This window comes from Podarcis erhardii, assembly GCF_964252035.2.
Source record: "Podarcis erhardii genome assembly, chromosome: 8".
NCBI lineage: Eukaryota > Metazoa > Chordata > Lepidosauria > Squamata > Lacertidae > Podarcis > Podarcis erhardii.
The window spans coordinates 30,659,636-30,679,132 of NC_138499.1; the positions used below are offsets into that span (position 1 = coordinate 30,659,636).

At 46.2% G+C, this 19,497-nt stretch overlaps 1 protein-coding gene across 2 annotated transcripts in view; it reads left to right on the plus strand.

The window, feature by feature from the left end:
* Window positions 1-9,186: 9,186 nt before the first annotated feature.
* Window positions 9,187-19,497, plus strand: part of LOC309348977 (tumor protein D52-like) — a 35,210-nt gene continuing 24,899 nt past the window's right edge. Inside the window, exon 1 of one of the 2 annotated variants that reach the window (XM_081874815.1) lies at window positions 9,187-9,472. In XM_081874815.1, coding sequence (XP_081730941.1) covers window positions 9,439-9,472 — 34 coding nt within the window. In that variant the 5' untranslated portion in view covers window positions 9,187-9,438. The remainder of the gene's footprint in view (window positions 9,473-19,497) is intronic. The other variant, XM_081874816.1, reaches the window with a different exon arrangement.

The window sequence follows — 19,497 nt, forward strand, 5'->3', positions numbered from 1 at the left end:
TCACATTTAAATGTAATACATTGCCACTGCTCATATTAAAATCTATCCAAAAGAATGTTGTGTATTGAGTCAAAGGATTTTATATCTGTATTATTATTGTCTGTATTGCATTAGGGTAAAGTAACTGCCTTTTGGTTCCAGAGGGTACAGCTACTACTGGTTCATTTAAGCTGCTGTATTTGGATCCTCTGTCTTATTGGTTGCCTCCAAAAGGCAGGACTGTGATTGCCTGATATTGTTCCCTCCAAAATGTATCCTTTCTAGCTTGTTCCCTGTCCCTATAAATGTAGCTCTCCCCTCCTCAAGTCTCAGTCTTGTTTGCTTTAATAAAGAAGTGTTACTAGAGAACTGTCTCCAGCATATTATGTCAAGAGAGCTGAAATCACAAACCCCACGTCACAACAACTGGCGGCGAAGGTGGGATCCGGAATGCTGAGGAGCGGTTAACGCAGCCCTGCCTCAGAGTCCGGATTGAAGCTAAAACAAGACTCACTGGCCAGCTGAGAAGACGACCCTGCCCACAGGACAATGGAGAGTCCAAGGGTATTGGAGCCCTTCCAGCCATCAGAGCCCCACACGTGGGAAGACTACGTCGAACGCTTCGAGTTCTTCGCGGAGGCTCAAGGGATCACTGATGCCAGCAAAAGAAGGGCCACATTCCTGAGCTACTGTGGGCCTGAGATCTTCACGCTGGCCAAGGCATTGCTTGCTCCAGCGAAGCTAAGTGAGACATCTCTCAAAGATATTCTTGCCTGCCTAACAAGCCATTTGGCGCCTACTGAGACCAAGATGGCCCGGCGGATGGAGTTTCATAAGAGGCAGCAGCGTGCTGGGGAGTCTGTATCTGCATTTCTAGCTGAACTGCGGAAGCTCGCTCAGCACTGTGACTTCCAAGATCTGGAAGAGACTCTCCTGGATCGTTTTATCGGTGGTCTGAGCAGCAAGAAAGCCAGAAGACGCATCGTGGCTAAAGAAGAGGTTACCCTTGCTTCAGCCTTGAAGGAGGCCACCGCCACGGAGAATTATGAAAGAGAGGAGCTTAATGCCAGCCGCAGGGCCCCTAAGCCACAGATAGAAGTTGCGCATGCCATGGACGAGCTAGAGGCTACTCCGAGCCAGAGCCCAGTCCGTAGGGTCGAGTCAGTGCGTCAGGCCTGCACAGTGCACAAAGATCACCGAGGCAGGTGCCCTGGTTGTGGTGGAAACCATGAGCGGAAGAGTTGTCGTTTCCGGGATGCTATGTGCTGGACGTGCGGGAAGACAGGTCACATCGCCAGGGTCTGTAGATCGGCGGCGTTGGGAGCGACAGGAGCACCTAGACTGGAGCATCGCAGACCGCCCACAGCAACCCACGTTCTACAGGACTGCCACTACGTAACGGAGATCAACGGGAGGGTCGTGCAGTTTCCAGCGCAAGGCAAGGCACACGTCAAGGTGAAGATTGAGGGTCAGCTGTGCGACATGGAGGTGGACTCCGGATCTGGATTCACTATCGTGTCGGACCAGACCGCGAGGACATTCTTCCCCAGGGGTAAGTTGCCCCCTCTGGAGCCCTTCCCGGCAACTTTGCAGTCATACTCAGCGGGCCGCATCCATGTCATGGGAATGTGTGCCGTGAGAGTACAGTTCCGGGACAAACAGGCGGTACTCAAACTGGTGATTGCGAAGGGCAGTCGCCCCAGTCTCCTGGGCACTGACTGGTTCCCCGCCCTGGGACTGAGTATATCAGGGCTTAATTCAATCCAAACCTGCGCTGAGATGAGCGAGGCATTATGCAAAGAATTTGCTGGTCTCTTTAATGGAAAACTGGGTTGTTATAAAGGGCCCCCAGTTGACTTCGAATTGGACCCTGGGGTGGCCCCAATCCGACTCAAACCAAGGCGAGTGCCATTTGCACTGCAACCCAAGATCGAAGCAGAGCTGGATAAATTGGTCAAGCAGGGAGTTCTCTCACCCGTGGACTCCGCTAAGTGGGAGACTCCAATCGTCACGCCCCTTAAAGCAAATGGGGAAGTCAGGATCTGTGCTGATTACAAATGTACTATCAATAAGGCACTCAGGGGAAACTCATACCCCATTCCAGTCATATCACATCTGTTGGCTAAACTGGCTGGGGGCAAGGTGTTCGCAAAAATTGACCTGGCACAAGCTTACCAACAGCTGCCAGTAACCCCACAATCAGCGGAAGCACAGACTATTGTCACACATAAAGGGGCGTTCAGAGTTAACAGATTACAATTTGGAGTTTGTGTGGCCCCAGGGATTTTTCAAGGGCTCATGGAACGCCTGTTAAGAGGTCTGCCGGGGGTCTTGCCATTTTTTGATGACGTTTTGATTGCTGGAAAAGACCCACAGGAACTGGTTGCGCGTGTCCGTGCAGTGTTGCTCAAGTTCAAGGAGGCGGGGTTGCAACTAAAAAAGGAAAAATGCAGTTTTGGGGTGCCAACTGTGGATTTCTTGGGGTTTAAAATTGATGCATCAGGCATCCACCCCACAGATGCTAAGGTTAAGGCCATCATCGAGGCACCACGACCACAGAACAAGACGGAGTTGCAGTCATTCCTGGGACTTATTAACTTTTATCATTCGTTCTTACCCCAGAAAGCTTTGGTAGCTGAACCATTACATAGACTGTTGCAGAGAAAGAATGTGTGGCGATGGGGGCAGGAGCAGCAGAAGGCTTTTGACTCCTTGCGAGGAATGCTGAGTAGCAGGAGCGTCCTTGCTCATTATGATGAGTCGAAGCCGCTGGTCCTGGCATGTGATGCCTCTCAATACGGCCTGGGGGTCATAGGGAACCGGATGGGTCGGAAAAGCCCATCTCTTTCTATTCCCGTACGTTGTCGGCCACGGAGCGCAACTATGCTCAAATTGACAAAGAGGCGCTTGCAATTGTGGCAGGAATCAAAAAGTTCCATGATTATGTGTACGGTCGCCATTTCTCCATTGAAACGGACCACAAACCACTGTTAGGGTTGTTCAACCCGAACAAACAAACGCCACAAATTCTCTCCCCCAGAATGTTGCGTTGGTCTATATTCCTGAACGGGTTCCAGTACACCTTGACCCATGTGCCGGGGAAGCGGTTGTGCCACGCTGATGCGCTGAGTCGATTGCCCCTTCCTGGCGGGAGCAATGAGGATCCTGCTCCAGCGGAGCACATAATGATGCTGGAAACACTTCCGGGGGCTCCTGTAACAGCTACTGATATAGCTGAGAAAACGAGGAAAGATGCTGTTCTCTCCCGTGTGCTCACTTGGGTGGGGAGGGGGTGGCCAGGTGGTCCGCATGAAGACAAATTCAGGCCTTATGCGACAAGGCAGCACGAGTTGTCCATGCATAAGGGTTGTCTCCTGTGGGGAGATAGGGTGATCATCCCAGCACCACTGAGAAACAGGGTTCTTGAGACGCTTCACATGGGACACCCGGGAACGGTCAGGATGAAGTCGCTAGCCCGATGTTATGTGTGGTGGCCTGGAATGGACCAGAACATAGAACAATGGGTACGAACATGCAAGGCATGCCAAGAGGTGCGGCCAGAAGTGGCCAGAGCACCAGTTCACTGGTGGGAGCAGTCCAGATCTCCCTGGAGCCGGCTGCACTTAGATTTTGCTGGGCCATTCCAGGGGAAGGTCTTTTTGGTTATCGTCGATGCATATTCCAAATGGTTAGAAGTGGCGATGGTCCCTAGCATGGCATCAGCTGCCGTAATCAAGTTGTTGAGGCAGCTGTTTGCAACCCACGGGTTACCTGAGACCATTGTATCAGATAATGGGGCAGCTTTTGTATCCCAAGAATTCAGGGCATTCTTGGCTGATAACTTCATAAGAGGGGTCACATCCACGCCCTTTCACCCATCCTCCAATGGGCAGGCGGAGCGCATGGTAAGAACAGCCAAAGAATCCATTGCGCGCTTAATGGAGGGTGACTGGTCAGCTCGCATCGCGCGAATGTTATTTTTGCAGCATGCGACGCCGTGTACTGCGACGGGCAAGTCGCCAGCTGAGCTGCTCTTGGGTAGAAGACTGGTAACGGTGCTGGATTATGTCCACCCGGATAAAATGCCAAACCGTAATTCAAGAGCAAACCCCCAGGCTGAGACTGATACAACAAGGTATTTCGCCCCTGAAGATCTGGTCTGGGTGAGGAACTATTCACGAGGTTCGCGGTGGGTGGCTGGTGTGGTCACCCGGACTAGTGGACCTGTGTCCTATTATGTGACCTTGGAAAATGGGCAAGTTTGGAAGAGACATATAGATCAGCTGAGGCGCCGGGAGCTCAGCAGGGAGGAGTCTGATAATTCATCTCTGGCTAACGACGCAGAGCTGCAAGGCCAGGGTGAAAATGGCCCAGAGGTGCAGTCACCAGGGGCCTCAGCAAATGAACCAGGGTCTGCTGGTCCTCAGGATGACGAGGTACAGGTAGGGGACCCTGAGATGTCTGGGACTCCATCTGTTCCTGACGAAACCCCTATAGCAGCCCCCCTACCACAGGTGACACCCAATCCAGAACCGGCAACACCTGTTGTCAGGAGATCAAGTAGAAGTTGTAGGACCCCACAGTACCTGAGAGATTACGTCTGCTGTGCTCACTAGGGGGGGAGGGGTGTTGTGTATTGAGTCAAAGGATTTTATATCTGTATTATTATTGTCTGTATTGCATTAGGGTAAAGTAACTGCCTTTTGGTTCCAGAGGGTACAGCTACTATTGGTTCATTTAAGCTGCTGTATTTGGATCCTCTGTCTTATTGGTTGCCTCCAAAAGGCAGGACTGTGATTGCCTGATATTGTTCCCTCCAAAATGTATCCTTTCTAGCTAGTTCCCTGTCCCTATAAATGTAGCTCTCCCCTCCTCAAGTCTCAGTCTTGTTGCTTTAATAAAGAAGTGTTACTAGAGAACTGTCTCCAGCATATTATGTCAAGAGAGCTGAAATCACAAACCCCACGTCACAACAACAAAGAATATATCATATCACTCCAAAAGGAAAGAAATATATAAAAATAGTATTGAGAGCAGATAAATTGAAATGAGGGAAGTTATATTACTATCAAAGAGATTTGATTCTGCTGTGTTGTTATATCATGGAGGTACCAATAGCTATTGCATGACACTTCACTTTCCAAAGATTACATTATTACCCATCAACATCTAGCTGATTTTCTTTCTTTCTCTTAGCCACAGCTGAAACAAATTCTAGTTTATTCAAGTTTTAAGACATATTGGAATTATCAAAATGTCTTTTTCAAAGTGTCTTTGAATTGTATAGGCTTTCAGAAGTGTATTTCTGTGAATTCTGGTAGGTTTCTAAAAAAATATATGAACTCATACAACCTGCTTACTTGAAGTAAACACTGGGGTGAGTCTTCATGTGATGAGCAATAATTCCTCTTCAGGATTCTTGGGGGGAAATGCCATCTGTCCCAAGTGCCAGGTAAGCCTTGGGGATCTTATTCACTTGTAGATTCGTAAGGTGAGAGAAGCACTACAGGTGCATTTAGGATAAAAATTGTGGTTGCATTGCTCTCCAGGAAATAGGATTTCCCCTAAAGTTTTGTGGCATACACCCACAATTCTTACCAAAGAGATTTCATATAAATTCTGTCAGATTATTTCCACTGCCACAAAGAGCAGCAGCATATGATATCTCCTGCCCTGACCCGTATCATACAATTGTACGAAAGTCAACAGGACTAAGGTTGCAATACTGGACACAGTTACTTGGGAGTAAGTCCCATTGACCTCAATGAAGCTTACTTCAAAATAGACAGGTGCATGACTGCACTGTATGTCTCCGTATGTTTCTTTACAAAGTGCCCTTTCACTTAAAGACGCAGCCCGCACAGTATGATGTGGCAGTAGCTATGGCAACAAGTCTCTGGAACAGCCAATCAGATTGGGCACACTGGCATATGAATATGGGCCATGCGTATAATTTTTTAATGCACACCCTTTTAAAGAATTTAATTTCTAATGAGTAGTTCAAGTGTGTAATTGAGCATAGGAAGCACTAAAACCTGATGTTCCTGTTTCATATCAAAATGCTTCCGATAAAACACACATGCACACCCCTAGTTACAGGGATGGATCTAGAGAAAAAAGACCATAACTCCCTGCCCTTATTTATTATTTATCTCTTACAGTTAGCTTCCGGCCTCAGGGGCACATCCAGTACAATCTCTACTTTGCCAAAGCTGAGCTGCAGGGAATATGAAAATGTCTCCTAAACTGTAGATCATTCAGAGGCTGGTTTATATAAATGTAGCATAACAATAATTACTGATATAAACATGATTGCACAGCAGTTTCAGAAGCGCAGTTCATATCCATGCCTGAAACAATGAGCTGCTGTTCTATTAAACAGAACGCCTTAACCCCTTCCTCTAAATTCAGATAATTTTTCTGGCACTTGAGAAACATAAAGTATTATGTACCGGAGCATCTTGTGCTATACTAACACAGGGCATTGGTACCTATATAATTCTATACTCACTAGTAATTGTGTCTAATGCAAGAGGTGCAGATTCCGTTTTATTTCTGTTCTGCAGGTCTTCACCCCTAAGTCATATATATTGATCTGCGGTATTGCATTTCAGAAGCCCGAAGACACAAAAGTAATTTGAGGTTGCTGTTTTATTTGCGTAAAACTGATGCTTTTCAAGCCTAGAGCAGCGGGCAAGGTACATTGCAGAATCTCAAATGAAGCTGAAATGTGGACAGAAACATTTCTCACGTTGCTAATTCTTCGCCAAAGGGGGAAATACATGTGGCAGGCTGAAGAAATCCATTATTTTGTCATGTTGAGGAGTAGGACAGGAATTCCTCTTCAAAGTTAAATATGACACGGTGAAAATGCCCCAAAGAAAAAAAAGTATCTTTGGAAAATATGATTAAGAATTAAAGTGATATGCTCAGTTTTATACTGCTGTGCCTGGTGAAATTGCTGAGGTTCCAGGCCTAATCATGAGAGAAGAGAAATGGCTTGGAGGTCTGTTTCCAGGAGCCCCCAACAGAGGCAAAGTTGAAGCTAAATGGCAGGTCATGCTTGAGGATTATTTGTTATTATTTATTAAATTTGTATACCGCCCTGTACCCAGTAGATCTATGAGGATGTTTATGCAAACTTTCCTCCTTGTATCTATTGTTGTTGTTGTTGTTGTTTAGTCGTTTAGTCGTGTCCGACTCTTCGTGACCCCATAGGCCAAAGCACGCCAGGCACTTCTGTCTTCCACTGCCTCCCGCAGTTTGGTCAGACTCATGTTTGTAGCTTCGAGAACACTATCCAACCATCTCGTCCTCTGTTGTCCCCTTCTCCTTGTGCCCTCCATCTTTCCCAACATCAGGGTCTTTTCCAGGGAGTCTTCTCTTCTCATAGGTGGCCAAAGTATTGGAGCCTCAGCTTCACGATCTGTCCTTCCAGTGAGCACTCAGGGCTGATTTCCTTAAGAATGGATACGTTTGATCTTCTTGCAGTCCATGGGACTCTCAAGAGTCTCCTCCAGCACCATAATTCAAAAGCATCAATTCTTCGACGATCAGCTTTCTTTATGGTCCAGCTCTCACTTCCATACATCATTACTGGGAAAACCTTGTATCTATATGCGAGAATATATTGCAAGATTTGCTGGAGCCAACATGCCTCCCCCATGAGGGGGTTGGAAGGTGCCAACATGAGAATGGGTCCTTTTTGCAGTGCCTGCCTGTTTGTGGAAGGGAGGTTCAATCAGCGCTTTCAATATACATCTTTAGGCACCAGGATCACCCCTGACCATTGGACACGCTCAGTGGGGCTGATGGGAATTGGATTCCAAAATCTGGAGGTCTTAGGGTACACCTACACTAGGGGTTCTAATGTGGAATTTCTACTGTCTTCTATGTAAAAGGTGAATAGGAATTCACATGATGAAAGACAGGGGAATGTACCTGCTGAAGAGTGAAATGTAGCCTACAATAAATGGGCAGTGGTATATACCCTTTGAATGCACCGTTAGACACATAACTATGGATATATGTTTGCAAGGTCAGTCTATAGTGAGGATATTTTTGGTATGCATGGTATTCCTCACTATGCAGTCAAATCAAAATGTGCTTTTTTCATTCTGTGTTAGCAGAAGAGAGGTATACACACACACACACACACACACACACAAGAAAAGCATGTGTCTGGGCAGCAGGTAGAATTATGATAAAATGTGCTTATAATATTTTACTCTGACATGAAAAACGCAGCTTGAAGCTCTCCCAAGCAAATGGCTGGAGGCCATAAGGTGAGTGCCATGGGAATTGCAGTGAGCTGACAAGAATCTCACAAGATAGCTGGGAAGATGAATAGCATAAAGGTTGCAAAATTAAAGCGAAAGGGTTAAATGTATGCCAAATAGTAGTGTGGCTGCATTATGTAAAAAAAAAAAGTGCAATAAACAAAACTATTGTGCAATAACGAAGCATGCAGCAGATGTAACGGCTTTCCTGGCAGTTCTCCCCAACAGTGTTTTCCAGATAACAGCATCTTATTTATTTATTCACGCAACAATACATACATAGCATGCTAGTGGGATTGTTAAACTAAAGTTCAGCAGCTCATTTCTAAGCAAAGAAATGCTGGATTCAATCCTAGCAGCAAATAAAGGCCGCCCAGAGCTCAATCCCAGATGGTAGCAGATTCTGCTTATCAGTCAGTAGTGAAGGCACTCTGTGCATGCTCAGGAGTGCTGTCACCTCCAATGTCTTGTCTCAGCAAATGGGTTTTCTGGGCTGAACCATAGCTGTCAACCTTCCCCTTTTTTGCGGGAAATTCCCTTATTCCAGCGCCGTTTCCCGATGCTTCGCCGGATTGTTAGATGTAGACTGTCCCCTGGACAGTGGAGGCTACTGATCCCTTATTTTCAAATCTGAAAGTTGACAGCTATGGGCTGAACCCTGTTGGGGACAAACCCCACTTGGCACAGGAGTATGTCTGTTCTCACACACACACACACACACACACGTGTGTGCTCTCTCTCCCTCTCCCTCCCACACACATAGAGCCCCGCACCGTTACTCTTGCGCCCCCCTTAGAGAGGCACCCCCGAAAGGAAACGCAGCCAGTCCCCGCCCCGGCCCGCCCTCCCCTCCCACACACCTGCCGCGCACCTTTCCGCCGCGCGGGCCAGGCGGGGCGAGAGCCGCTGGTCAGGTGGCTCGGGCTGCCTGCCTGGCTGACGTGGACGCCAACAGGAACCCGCCCTATATGAGGCGCGGGCGGGCGCGTCGAGTGCGGCGGAGCGAGGAGCCGAGCGCCTGCAAGGGTGGAGGAGGTCGGACGGGGCGGTTGGCGACGAGCCGGCTGCTCTGCTGCTGCGCGTCCCCTCGACGTTTCCCCTCCTCCTCCCCCCCGCTTGCTCCCTCTTGGCACGCCCCGAAGAGGAAAACGCGCCCGCGAGAGAGAGCGTCCGGAGGGCGATGGCTGCCGAAATGGACCCCAACAGCGAGCAAGGTAAGGGAAGCGGGAAAGCGAGAGGGCGCTTCCTCCCTCGCGGGGGGGGGGGCGGGGACGGGCATTGTTCGGGCCTCGCTCCGACCGGCTTGCTTTCCGCCGCCCCCCTCCTCCCTCGCTAGCAGTTTTTGCGCTTTTCGCGCGCGGGCTCCCCTTCTCTGCTCGGGGAGGCGCGGCGCTTAACTCCGGGTGGGCGTGGGAGAGAGACGAGCAACTGCTCTTGGCCCTCGCCGTGCGTGCAAAAAGGAAAAATAGGGGGTGTAAAAGTGCACGTTGTTTTTGGGGGGGAGGGTGGGCGCGTCGCTCGGGTTGGGGCTCCCCCGCCAAGCCGCCCCCCCCCCCCGCAGCTCCGCTGGAGGCCTCTCTCCCCCCCGCGGGTCGGCTCCGCCCTTCGCTCTCCTGCCTCGCAGCACGAGCCCGAAGAGAGTCTCTAGTGGAAAAGAGGAGCGAAGAAGGCGGCAGCTCGCCTCGCAGCCCCTCTGGACCTTTCCGGGGGGGGGGGCGGCGGGCGTCGAAGCACTCGGCCACCCCGTGCTTATCTGGCTCGCTTCCTTCGGCGGCTGCTGCTGCTTCTTCCCCCTCCTCCTGCTTGTTGCATCCGGAGGCGGGAACTGGCTGGCTTGGAGATTTCTATGGCTCCGTGAATGCAGCTGTCGAGCAGAGTCTTCCTGTCGGCGCAAGATGGGCTTGGATCTCGGGGGTGGCTGGGGGCGCCGTCGTCGTCAATGTGGCTCTTGGCTATAGAAGGGCGCAGGAAGAGAGAGGCCAGAAGTGGGACGACGACGACGACCTGTGGCTTTCCATATGTTGTTGGGTCACCACCACTCTAGCACCCCTTGATGTTGGCCTTGTTGGCTGGGGCTGATGGGAGTTGTGGGGCACCCCAGATATTGTTGGCCTGCCTATCTGAACAGCTTGGTTAGAGCGTGGCACTGATAACACCCAAAGTTGCAGGTTCGATCCCCGTAAGGGACAACTGCATATTATTGCATTGCAGGGGGTTGGAGTAGATGGTCCTTAGGGTCCCGTCTAACTCTTATGTTTCTATGAAATCCTATCAGCCCCAACCAGCATGTCCAATGGTTGGGCCTAGTGTAGCCTCATCTGGAGGGCCACAGGCCCACTGCCACTGATCTAGGAACAGAGGTACAGTTCCTTCCAGGAGGCTGCTAGATGCCAAAATGGCATCTTGGAAGACTTGTACCTAACTCTGTATGGGCCGGAAGGGGGTCTTCTTTCCAGGCTTGAGTTGGGTGGTTTGAAAGGGTCTGAGGCAAATGGTGTGGGGACAAAGCAAAGTGTTTCAGAGGAGACACTAGATTCCTTGCCTCTCCCACCTGTCATTTGTCGTCCTAGGCATTTGCAAGCCTGTAACACACCCTTTCTGTTCTGCACCCTACATTAGGGTACTGAAGCCTTTAAATTTGTCTTGTGTGTATGTGCAAGCGAAAAAGAAAAGCAGAGAGATATTTTAGAGTATGTACCATTATTCATGTTCGGGTATTATGATACATTTATTGCACTTTTACATTTATTGCTGTTTGAGAACAGAAAGCAACACAACACCCACCCTGAGTTTCCATTTGTCTTTTTGTTTGCTTGTGGTCTGCCTGCTTTTCAGACACCCAAGGCTGAGAGCTCCTTGGATCTGCTGTAACAATGGTAGCCTAGGGTGTGTGACTGAGGAAGAGACAAATGCCTGGGAAAGCCTTTTTGAAGTTTTCCACTTGCTTCAGCTGACTTGAGCAGTTGTTTGTGGGCTGTGCTGAAGAAGGCAAAATACTCCTAGCACAGCAGGTGCCAAATGCCTCTGTGTGGCCAGCAGCAGCCACAGATCTTCTGGTGACCATGTGACTTGGCTTGCCCAGGATAAAGCAAGAGAGCGCTGATTTCTTCCTGCATCTCAGAGAGGTGGCTAGGGCCTCATTTTGTGTTTGTGCAGGAGAGACAGACTGCCCCACTAAGTTCTCTGGTTTGTTTTAGGTATTGGGATCTTCTGAAAGGAAGTAGTAGTCTGTCACTTTATGGCAGGCATTGGAGCCCCAGAGAGCAAGAAATTATCACTGCTTCAGAGTATCTTCAAAGCTCAGCATGGGCCGTGGAAACCAAATAATGGCTAACCACCAAGGTCACTGAAATAGTATCATTCAGTGAGACTGCAAAACAACTCTAGTTCAAGGTCTTACAGTCCTCTTTCATGCTTTATATAACTTTATATAACACTCGCAATTTCCTTTTAGATTGTCTGTTACATTTGTGTTTCTTTTCTTTACATTTCATTTTTTTTCAAATGTAAGCTGCTTTATTTTTATAGGAAGATGGGTAGAAATGAATAATGCATTAAAATGGATCAGGGTGAAGACCTCCTAATGAAGTTGGTGGCAAAGTGCCCATTTCTAAGGAGCAGGATTGTGATACTTGGTATTTCAATGAGGCTTGCTCAGATTTTAGTTTTATAGCCTATATGTGAAAGATATTTAGTCAGCAGTTGAACACCAAGGGTCACATTAAAAACATCTAATAAGCTGGACTGGTGCAGCTGAGTGGGATGTTTATGCTCGATCCACATTAGCATGAACTAGGAGGGTGCATGGCTTGCGTAGCTGCTAGAGCAGTTACAACATCCCAGATGAAGCTTATGAGGTTATTATAGGTCCAAAATGACAGCTGTTGAAAGTTATTTTTGGGTGGTATAGAAAATTCCGAGAATGATGTTTTTCAAATGGAACTATAAATTTTGTTCATTTACAGTCCCTCGTGATAATAACCAATGCTGCTACGTGTTTAAAATTTAGTAGGTCTTAGAGCTGGAAAGCTAAATTTGCCTGTCTCTTCCATTATTTTCTCAGTCATTACAATGAACTACTGAAAACTGGTCCCTAACCTTCAAAAAGAAAAGAAGAAAGTCAGTACATTATAACAGGGGTTGGCAAGGTTTACCATGCCTGGGCCAGTTTACTCCAGTGGAGATCCCTCCGCGGGCCGGATTGCGCCCGTGTGTGAGTGTGCGTGCCCGTGATTTCCAGTGTCTGCACAGACACGATTTCCAGTGCCATGGAAGTGAGTCCCCGTGTCACACTGTGCCGGTTTAGTGCAGTGCGTGGGGACTCATTGAGCAGGTGGCTTGGTTCGGGGGTGGCTCATGGGCCAGTTAAACGACCCCCGTGGGCTTGTGGCCCATGGGCCTTAGGTTGCCTACCCCTGCATTATAATCTGCATAAAGCAGGCCTCCCCATTTGTCCTGCCAGACCATTTTGGGCAAGCCACCTGCCAGTACAGTGGACCTCACATTTATGATGTCAGATGTAAAGCAAGTAAAAATCTGGCCTTGCTGAAATGGAGTTTGCAGGTCACCGCTGATCAGCTGATTGTTGGATTTTACTAGGCCCCTTGCAAACCCTTTTGCCAAGACTCCTGCAGGCAAGAGAAGTTCACCTGACATTGTGATTGTGAGGCAATTAACAGGTGGGTACCTCTGTTCACTTATAAAGCTTGGCTTGTGAGGGTTGGTGAAAATACCTGCTGGCCACATCTGATTCTCCACCCTAGCCTAAAGTGTCAGATGTAGCTCATAAGCTTTCTACATTGCCTCTTTTAGCTGTGGCGCATGACTAGGCCAAACCCTAGGTTGTGGTCTTTTTCACACGTTGTGTAGAGATAACAGCTATGGATGACGTGGCCCTGTGTCACTAGACTATTTGGTTGTCCAAGCACAGTGCCATTTGCTCGACCTGAAAATACCTTGAGCTGTAAGGCTGAGCAATTTTAGTGTAGGAAACGTAAAATCTCGCCAGTGTACTATAGTCCTGTGTATCTCAAAGTAAACATGCTTAGGATTGCTCTGTATTTATTTTGTCATATGAAATGACCACTATTCGCATAATTTCAAAAGTGGCTGATCTAACAATACATGGAAGTTAACTGTTGTCAAAAGACAGTTCCACATTTAGAGTTTCCCGTTCTTTTACTAAAAGGTCAGTAACAGTGGGGAGGCGCAGGGGAGAATTTAGATAGTGACCATGGCACTGGGGAAGGACTGCCAGATGATGTTTACCATTTTCCAGGTGAAAATTGAACTCCCTTCCCCCACAAGCTATGTGCTTAGTAAGCAAAGTAGACTGTTCTCCTACAGATGACTCTTTTCATCCTGTGGGCAAACAGCTCTGAGGGTCCACATTTAATTGGGGGAAATGGTATGTAGGAAGAAAGAGTTTAACCTCCTTCCCCAGTGCCAAGAATTATTTTGGGCTACTGTTAGTGCTTTAAAGCGCATGAACACACAGAGAGAAAATCCTATTTGTGTATTTCTTACATCACGTCTTGTTTGGCCCTCATGCGTTCAGTCACATCTGAGTAGCCAATATTTACTAGGAATATTTTTCATAACATGGAATGTGGCTACTAACAGTTCTAATGGTCAGGTCTAAAGTGGGTATTACTTCAGCTGCTTATCTTCAATTTGTATTGCTGTTTCTGCCAGTTCTGCTATCAAGGGTAGGTGATCAAGTGTCAATCCGATCCGTGGATATCAGCAGTGCTCCCTCGTCCTTTTGATGCCGTTTCAGCGTTTCTGAAGAGTTCATGCCTACTGAGCTATTTCTGCTGACTTCTGCAGAGCAGCTGAATCGAGTACAGTTTTCTGTCTGTGGCTGGGATTCAGACAGAACTGACGGCAAGGAATATAACTTGCAAAATGGCCATGTTTAAGTTATTGGGAAGATTGCACTTAGAAGGCACAAGTGTTGACCCGCGACGTATGGCAGAAAAGTTTCCACGGAAGAATGTAGCAATGGAAAAGTTTACACTTCTAGGAATTTTCCACTACTATATATTTCTGTGGAAAATATTTCATTTTTAAGAAATGCATTTTGTGATAAGCTAGTTAGTATAGTGTGTGGCTGGTATTTTGTTAAAGCTAAAATCGTTTAAATGCCCTGGGATTCTTTCAAATGAAAGGTGGTTTAGAAGTGAAATAAACAAATGAAATCAAAGTTATAAGTAACTTTACTTCAGATAACTAGCACTAGGAAGCACATATATTTATGTGCCCCAGTTCTTGAGGAATGCTAAAATTAGTATGCTAACAACTCTCAATTTCTCTTAAAATATAAGCAATGCAAGGGAAACAACAAGCTCTTGAATTGTATCTTAAAATATCTACAAGTATTTCCAATAAAAATGTCTAAATAAATATTTGAATTTCTTTGAATATAATATTTAAACCATACTAAGTGTGCTTTATTTACAGCACCCTCTCCAATAGCATGTCGGTTCCCTCTTACTTGCCTTTTCTCTCTACACTTAAAAACCCTGAAATGTTGTAGTCTTTCCTCCTACGGAGGTTCTAGCTCCATAAACACTTGGCTGGAACTTTTTCCAGCTCTGCAATAACCTTTCTGAGGTGCCATATATTTCTAAAATGACATTCATTATGATATTGGCAGTTTTATTTTCAATCCCTTTTCCAATGATCCCTGACATGGAATGTACCTTTTTCACAGCTGCTGCACGCTAGTTTGCCATGACTCCCAATTTGAATGCTAGCAGTTCAAACATCATAAATATAAAGTTAAGAGTTTTCGTCCCAGTGTGCTGACACTTGCTGACATTGGGTCATCTTTGCCATTTTGATGTCAGAGCCCAGTTTGGAGAGAGTCTTTTGGAGCTTTGTGTAATCCTTTTAACCACCCTGAACAATTTGGCATTAGGAAGCTTGCCCACTTCACCGATCACCTCTAGCTCTAGATAACTTATGGACAAGTTTTAAAAGCTCAGATTCACTGAACCATTGAGCACCTCACCTCTTACATCCCCACAGAGTCAGATGGGTGGCATATAAATAATAAATTTTTGTGAGAATTATCCATTTGTTTTTATTCTCCGCTTTCTGCTCTTTACACATCCATAAGAGGACTTGTCCTCTTATCCCATGACTACTAAGCTTACTCATGAGTCTTTGATGAGGGGCTTAATAAAAAGCTTGTTTGGAAGTCTTAGTCTGCAATCCTCACCATGCCTACTCAGAAGTAAGACCCATTGAATTCATTGAGAATCATTCCCATGTAGGTTTGGTTCAGATTGCAGTTTATAGTACACAGGGTTGACTGGATCATCTCTAAATACTTGTTGACTCTCTGAGAACTCTGAAAAGTTAATTAGTGCTGGTTCTTCTGCAAGATTCATTCTTCTTTATGCTTAGTAATTCTGTTTTTAATACCAGTTAAGCTTACTGGCCTGTAATTTCATGGATCTCTCTTACAAAATGGGTGTTGCAGTGAATACTTTTTAGTCCTTTGCTATAGAAGCTGATCTTTGGGGAACAAAAATGGTCTCTTGACACATCTGATAGTTCAGGCAACAATGTCTTCTGCTGTGAAGGATGCAGATAATTCATTCAGCTTTTCTGCAAACGCCTTCCCCTCTTGTAGCAAACATTTTACTTTTTTGTAGTTGGTGATGCATAAAAAGCTCCCAACAATACCAATGGGAGGTTTGTGTGTTTTTAAAGCTACTACTATTTGTGACACTGGGGAGAGACTTATCCAGGGCCACAGCAGGGTTGAATGTTTGAACATCTCTCTCTATATGGGTCCAATCTGGATCAAGGCCCTGTGCTTGTTTTCAATTTTTAAGAATTCTGACACCAATTCAAGTGACACAGTTAAAAGGAATGTGTAGAACATGCTTGTTTCTATTCATATTGTCATGTCTAGAATTAAGAGTATCGTGTACAGTATTATTGCCATTTGGATGGCCACCTGTCATGGCTGCTTTAGCTGAGTTTCCTGCATTGCAGGGGGTTGGACTAGATGACCCTTGGGGTCCCTTCCAACTCTACAATTCTATGATTCTATCTCAGGGATGACTAATCTGTGACCTTCTAATATGTGTTGGGCTTCAACTCCCATCAGCTTTAGCTGGCATGGCCAATATTCAGCGTAATTTCTGCCATGCTTTAGAGATATTCTGGACCTATTCAGCATGCATAAGTAATGACTCTGTGGGTGTACATGGTCATTCCTGGTGCATCCCCTCTGCTGATGAAAATTATGCAAAAGTGACAGTTTTATTGTACTCTTGGCAACTGTGCAGAATCAGCTTCAGTTAGAATGAAGTGTTAAACGTTTCATAACATTGCCAATTCTCTTTCCTAGGGTTTATTATAGTACCTTCAGACAATGTTCCAAAAATATGTTTGAAGTGGGAAGACCAGTGCTAGGGAAGATTTGCCTGCCAGCAAAGCCTTTCCAGTATTTTTGGCATAGTGGGAGATAAGATAAACTTTATGCAGGACAAATGAGTGTTTAGACTCCCAGTTGACACTTTTAATGGTTTGGAAATACTTTCCCTAACTTTGCCAATATGCATTGAGCAAGTCATCTTTTTTTAGCTTGTGTAACAGCCTGGTCTAAAACTTGCCATTTTGTCTGCATAATTAGGACTTGCTATCCTTCACATCAACACCCACTTGCCACTGGTATTGCATTTCCCTTTAATTATGCACCATCATTTGAGTAATAAGGAATAATGCACCTCTACAATACCCTGCACAAGAGACAGCAGTCCATGAAAACCAGCAGAAACAAGGAAGAGTAAGGAAAAGGCATAGATGCAGATCAGTGCGTCAGATTGTTAGACCAAAGTCTCCCTACAAATTATCAGTGCAAGCTATGGGCTTCCTAGAGTTTTGACCCTGAATTCCTAGTTAAGGATTCCAAACCTGTTCAAAGGGCCATGTGCTAATTTTTTGTACAAAAGATTTTTTTTGGGGGGGGCACTGCCAATAGACCTTCATTATGTATTGCCTGAATCTGCACAATGATAGGAAAAGGGGACCTACCAACAGGGAATGAACAAATTATTCTCCCATTCCTAGGAATGCGGATATGGGCAGTGCAGGAGTTTTGTTTCTGTTTGAGGCCACTGGAGTTTCAGCAAACTATAAAGTTTGGGCAACTACCCACGTTTTCAAGGGAGAAACCAAACTATCAAAACTCTTTGTTTTCCTCTTCTGAGACAGTGTTGTTTTCAGAATACAACAATCTGACTAGGCAGTAGCTGCTTTCTGGGGCTCATGTATCTTTACATTCTCAACTGATTTTGACAAATGATTTAGCAAAATTGAGCAGAATCCCTCTGAAGAGGAGAGGATGTCTGAAAGCACTTGTGGAAAAAGCAAACAAGACTTGCAGTGCCTGAGCGGCTCTAAAATACGAAATGGGCAGGCCCTGGGCTTAGTTTGTCTTACGTGGCCCAAGGTGTGAGTGCACATCCACCTACTATTAATTTGAACTGCACATTTCCTTGTATGTGTCCTGGTAATCCTATTGCATGAAAGGCATAGTTTAATCTGGATATAGGTGCCAGAGCAAGCTTTACTTGCAAGTAGGGCTTCCAAGATTGATACTTGTATTATAGTAAGAACTTTCGGCATTTTCATGCATCCTAGTGAGGAAAGAGTGCTGTACAGTGGTATCTTGGGTTACATATCCCTCTGGATATGTAATCTTCGGGTTGTGAATGTGGCAAACCCGGAAGTGTATATTCCAGGTTTCGCCGTGTGCGCATGTGCAGAAGCGACCTGCACGCATGCAGAGAAATGCTCAATAGTGCCGCACATGCTCGCAGAAGGGCGCCTCTGGTTATGGACTTTTTGGGATACGGCCGGGCCTCTGCAACGGATCCCGTCCGTAACCAGAGGTTCCACTGTACTGTATTACAGCCTTTTAAAACAAGCCCACAAGAGCTATTGATATGCAGTTTTAACTGACCACAGAGGAGGGCAAGCTCCCTTCTCCACAGCCAGCATAGAAGCACAGACTGCTGACCTCTTTGCAGGCAAGTACCCAAAAAGAGAGTCTTCTATCAAGCAGATTGACATTACTGGTCCATACACTTATCAGCATAGAATTCTATGCACTATGACGGCCAGGTGAGTTGTTAACCACGAGTTAAAATGCAAATCTGCCATACTGTTCTGGGTGCACAAGCACCAGTGTGGAGTCAGTCAGTGTTGGATTATGACCTGGGAGACCAGGGCCCCAATCCCCACTCAGCCAAGAAGCTTACCGGGTGACCTTGGGCCAGTCACTATCTCTCAGCCCAACCCTCACAGGGTTTGTTGTGAATATAGAGTAGGGAGGAAGACAACCATGTACACAACCTTCAACTCCTTGGAGGAAAAAGTGGAGTATAAATCTAATAAATAAATAATAAAACAAAGTGGAGTCACCGAGTACCAAACACATGCTTACTTTATTAGAACAGCACCTTAAAAGCACAGTAAGTAATTCTAATGCGCCTTATGATCTAAAGTACATAGGATAGCTAATTTAGCATCAGGGAGTCAAGTCTATGGATCAGTTGGGAATAAACTCTTAATATCTGTGATGCAATGCTATTTGCAGCTCCCAATTTCACAGTACCAGCCTTTTGACCTGGTACGGTTAATGCAAACATGGATTTGTCAAGGCTGTTCTTGTGACAGCTTTCTTTAAGCACACTTTTTTTTAAAGCAGTGTTTACTGACGTAGAAATCAGCCTCTTATGTCTAGCTTTAATGTCTTTGCAAAAACCTGAGGACTTTGTGGGCTCTTTCACAACACTGACAAAAGCCAGACAATACCAATAGTGCTATGTGTAAACTTCCTCTTGTCGCACCTGTTGCTTAATGTCTGCCCTTCAGTGCAGGTGAAAACCAGGTTTCAACTAAATGGGTTGAATTGCAACTACATGGAGATTTCTGGGTGCTGGGGTGGCGATGGACATCTCCATCGAGCCAGGTGACTCACTCTCAGCAAGAGATGCACATCTTCTGTTTCTGCGCCGCCCCGCAAATCATGGACTGGGCATCTTAGTCCTCCATCATCACGTCAAGGAAAGTAAGTGCAGGGCTGAGTACAGGTACATTTTACTGTGCTGCCGCGTTTTCACAGGCTACCTAGGTGGAATTCACAGGCCACAATTAAGAAACCTCTGCCTTGGTCCATAGTTAATACTTTATTCCATTTCTCTTCCTTGCCTAC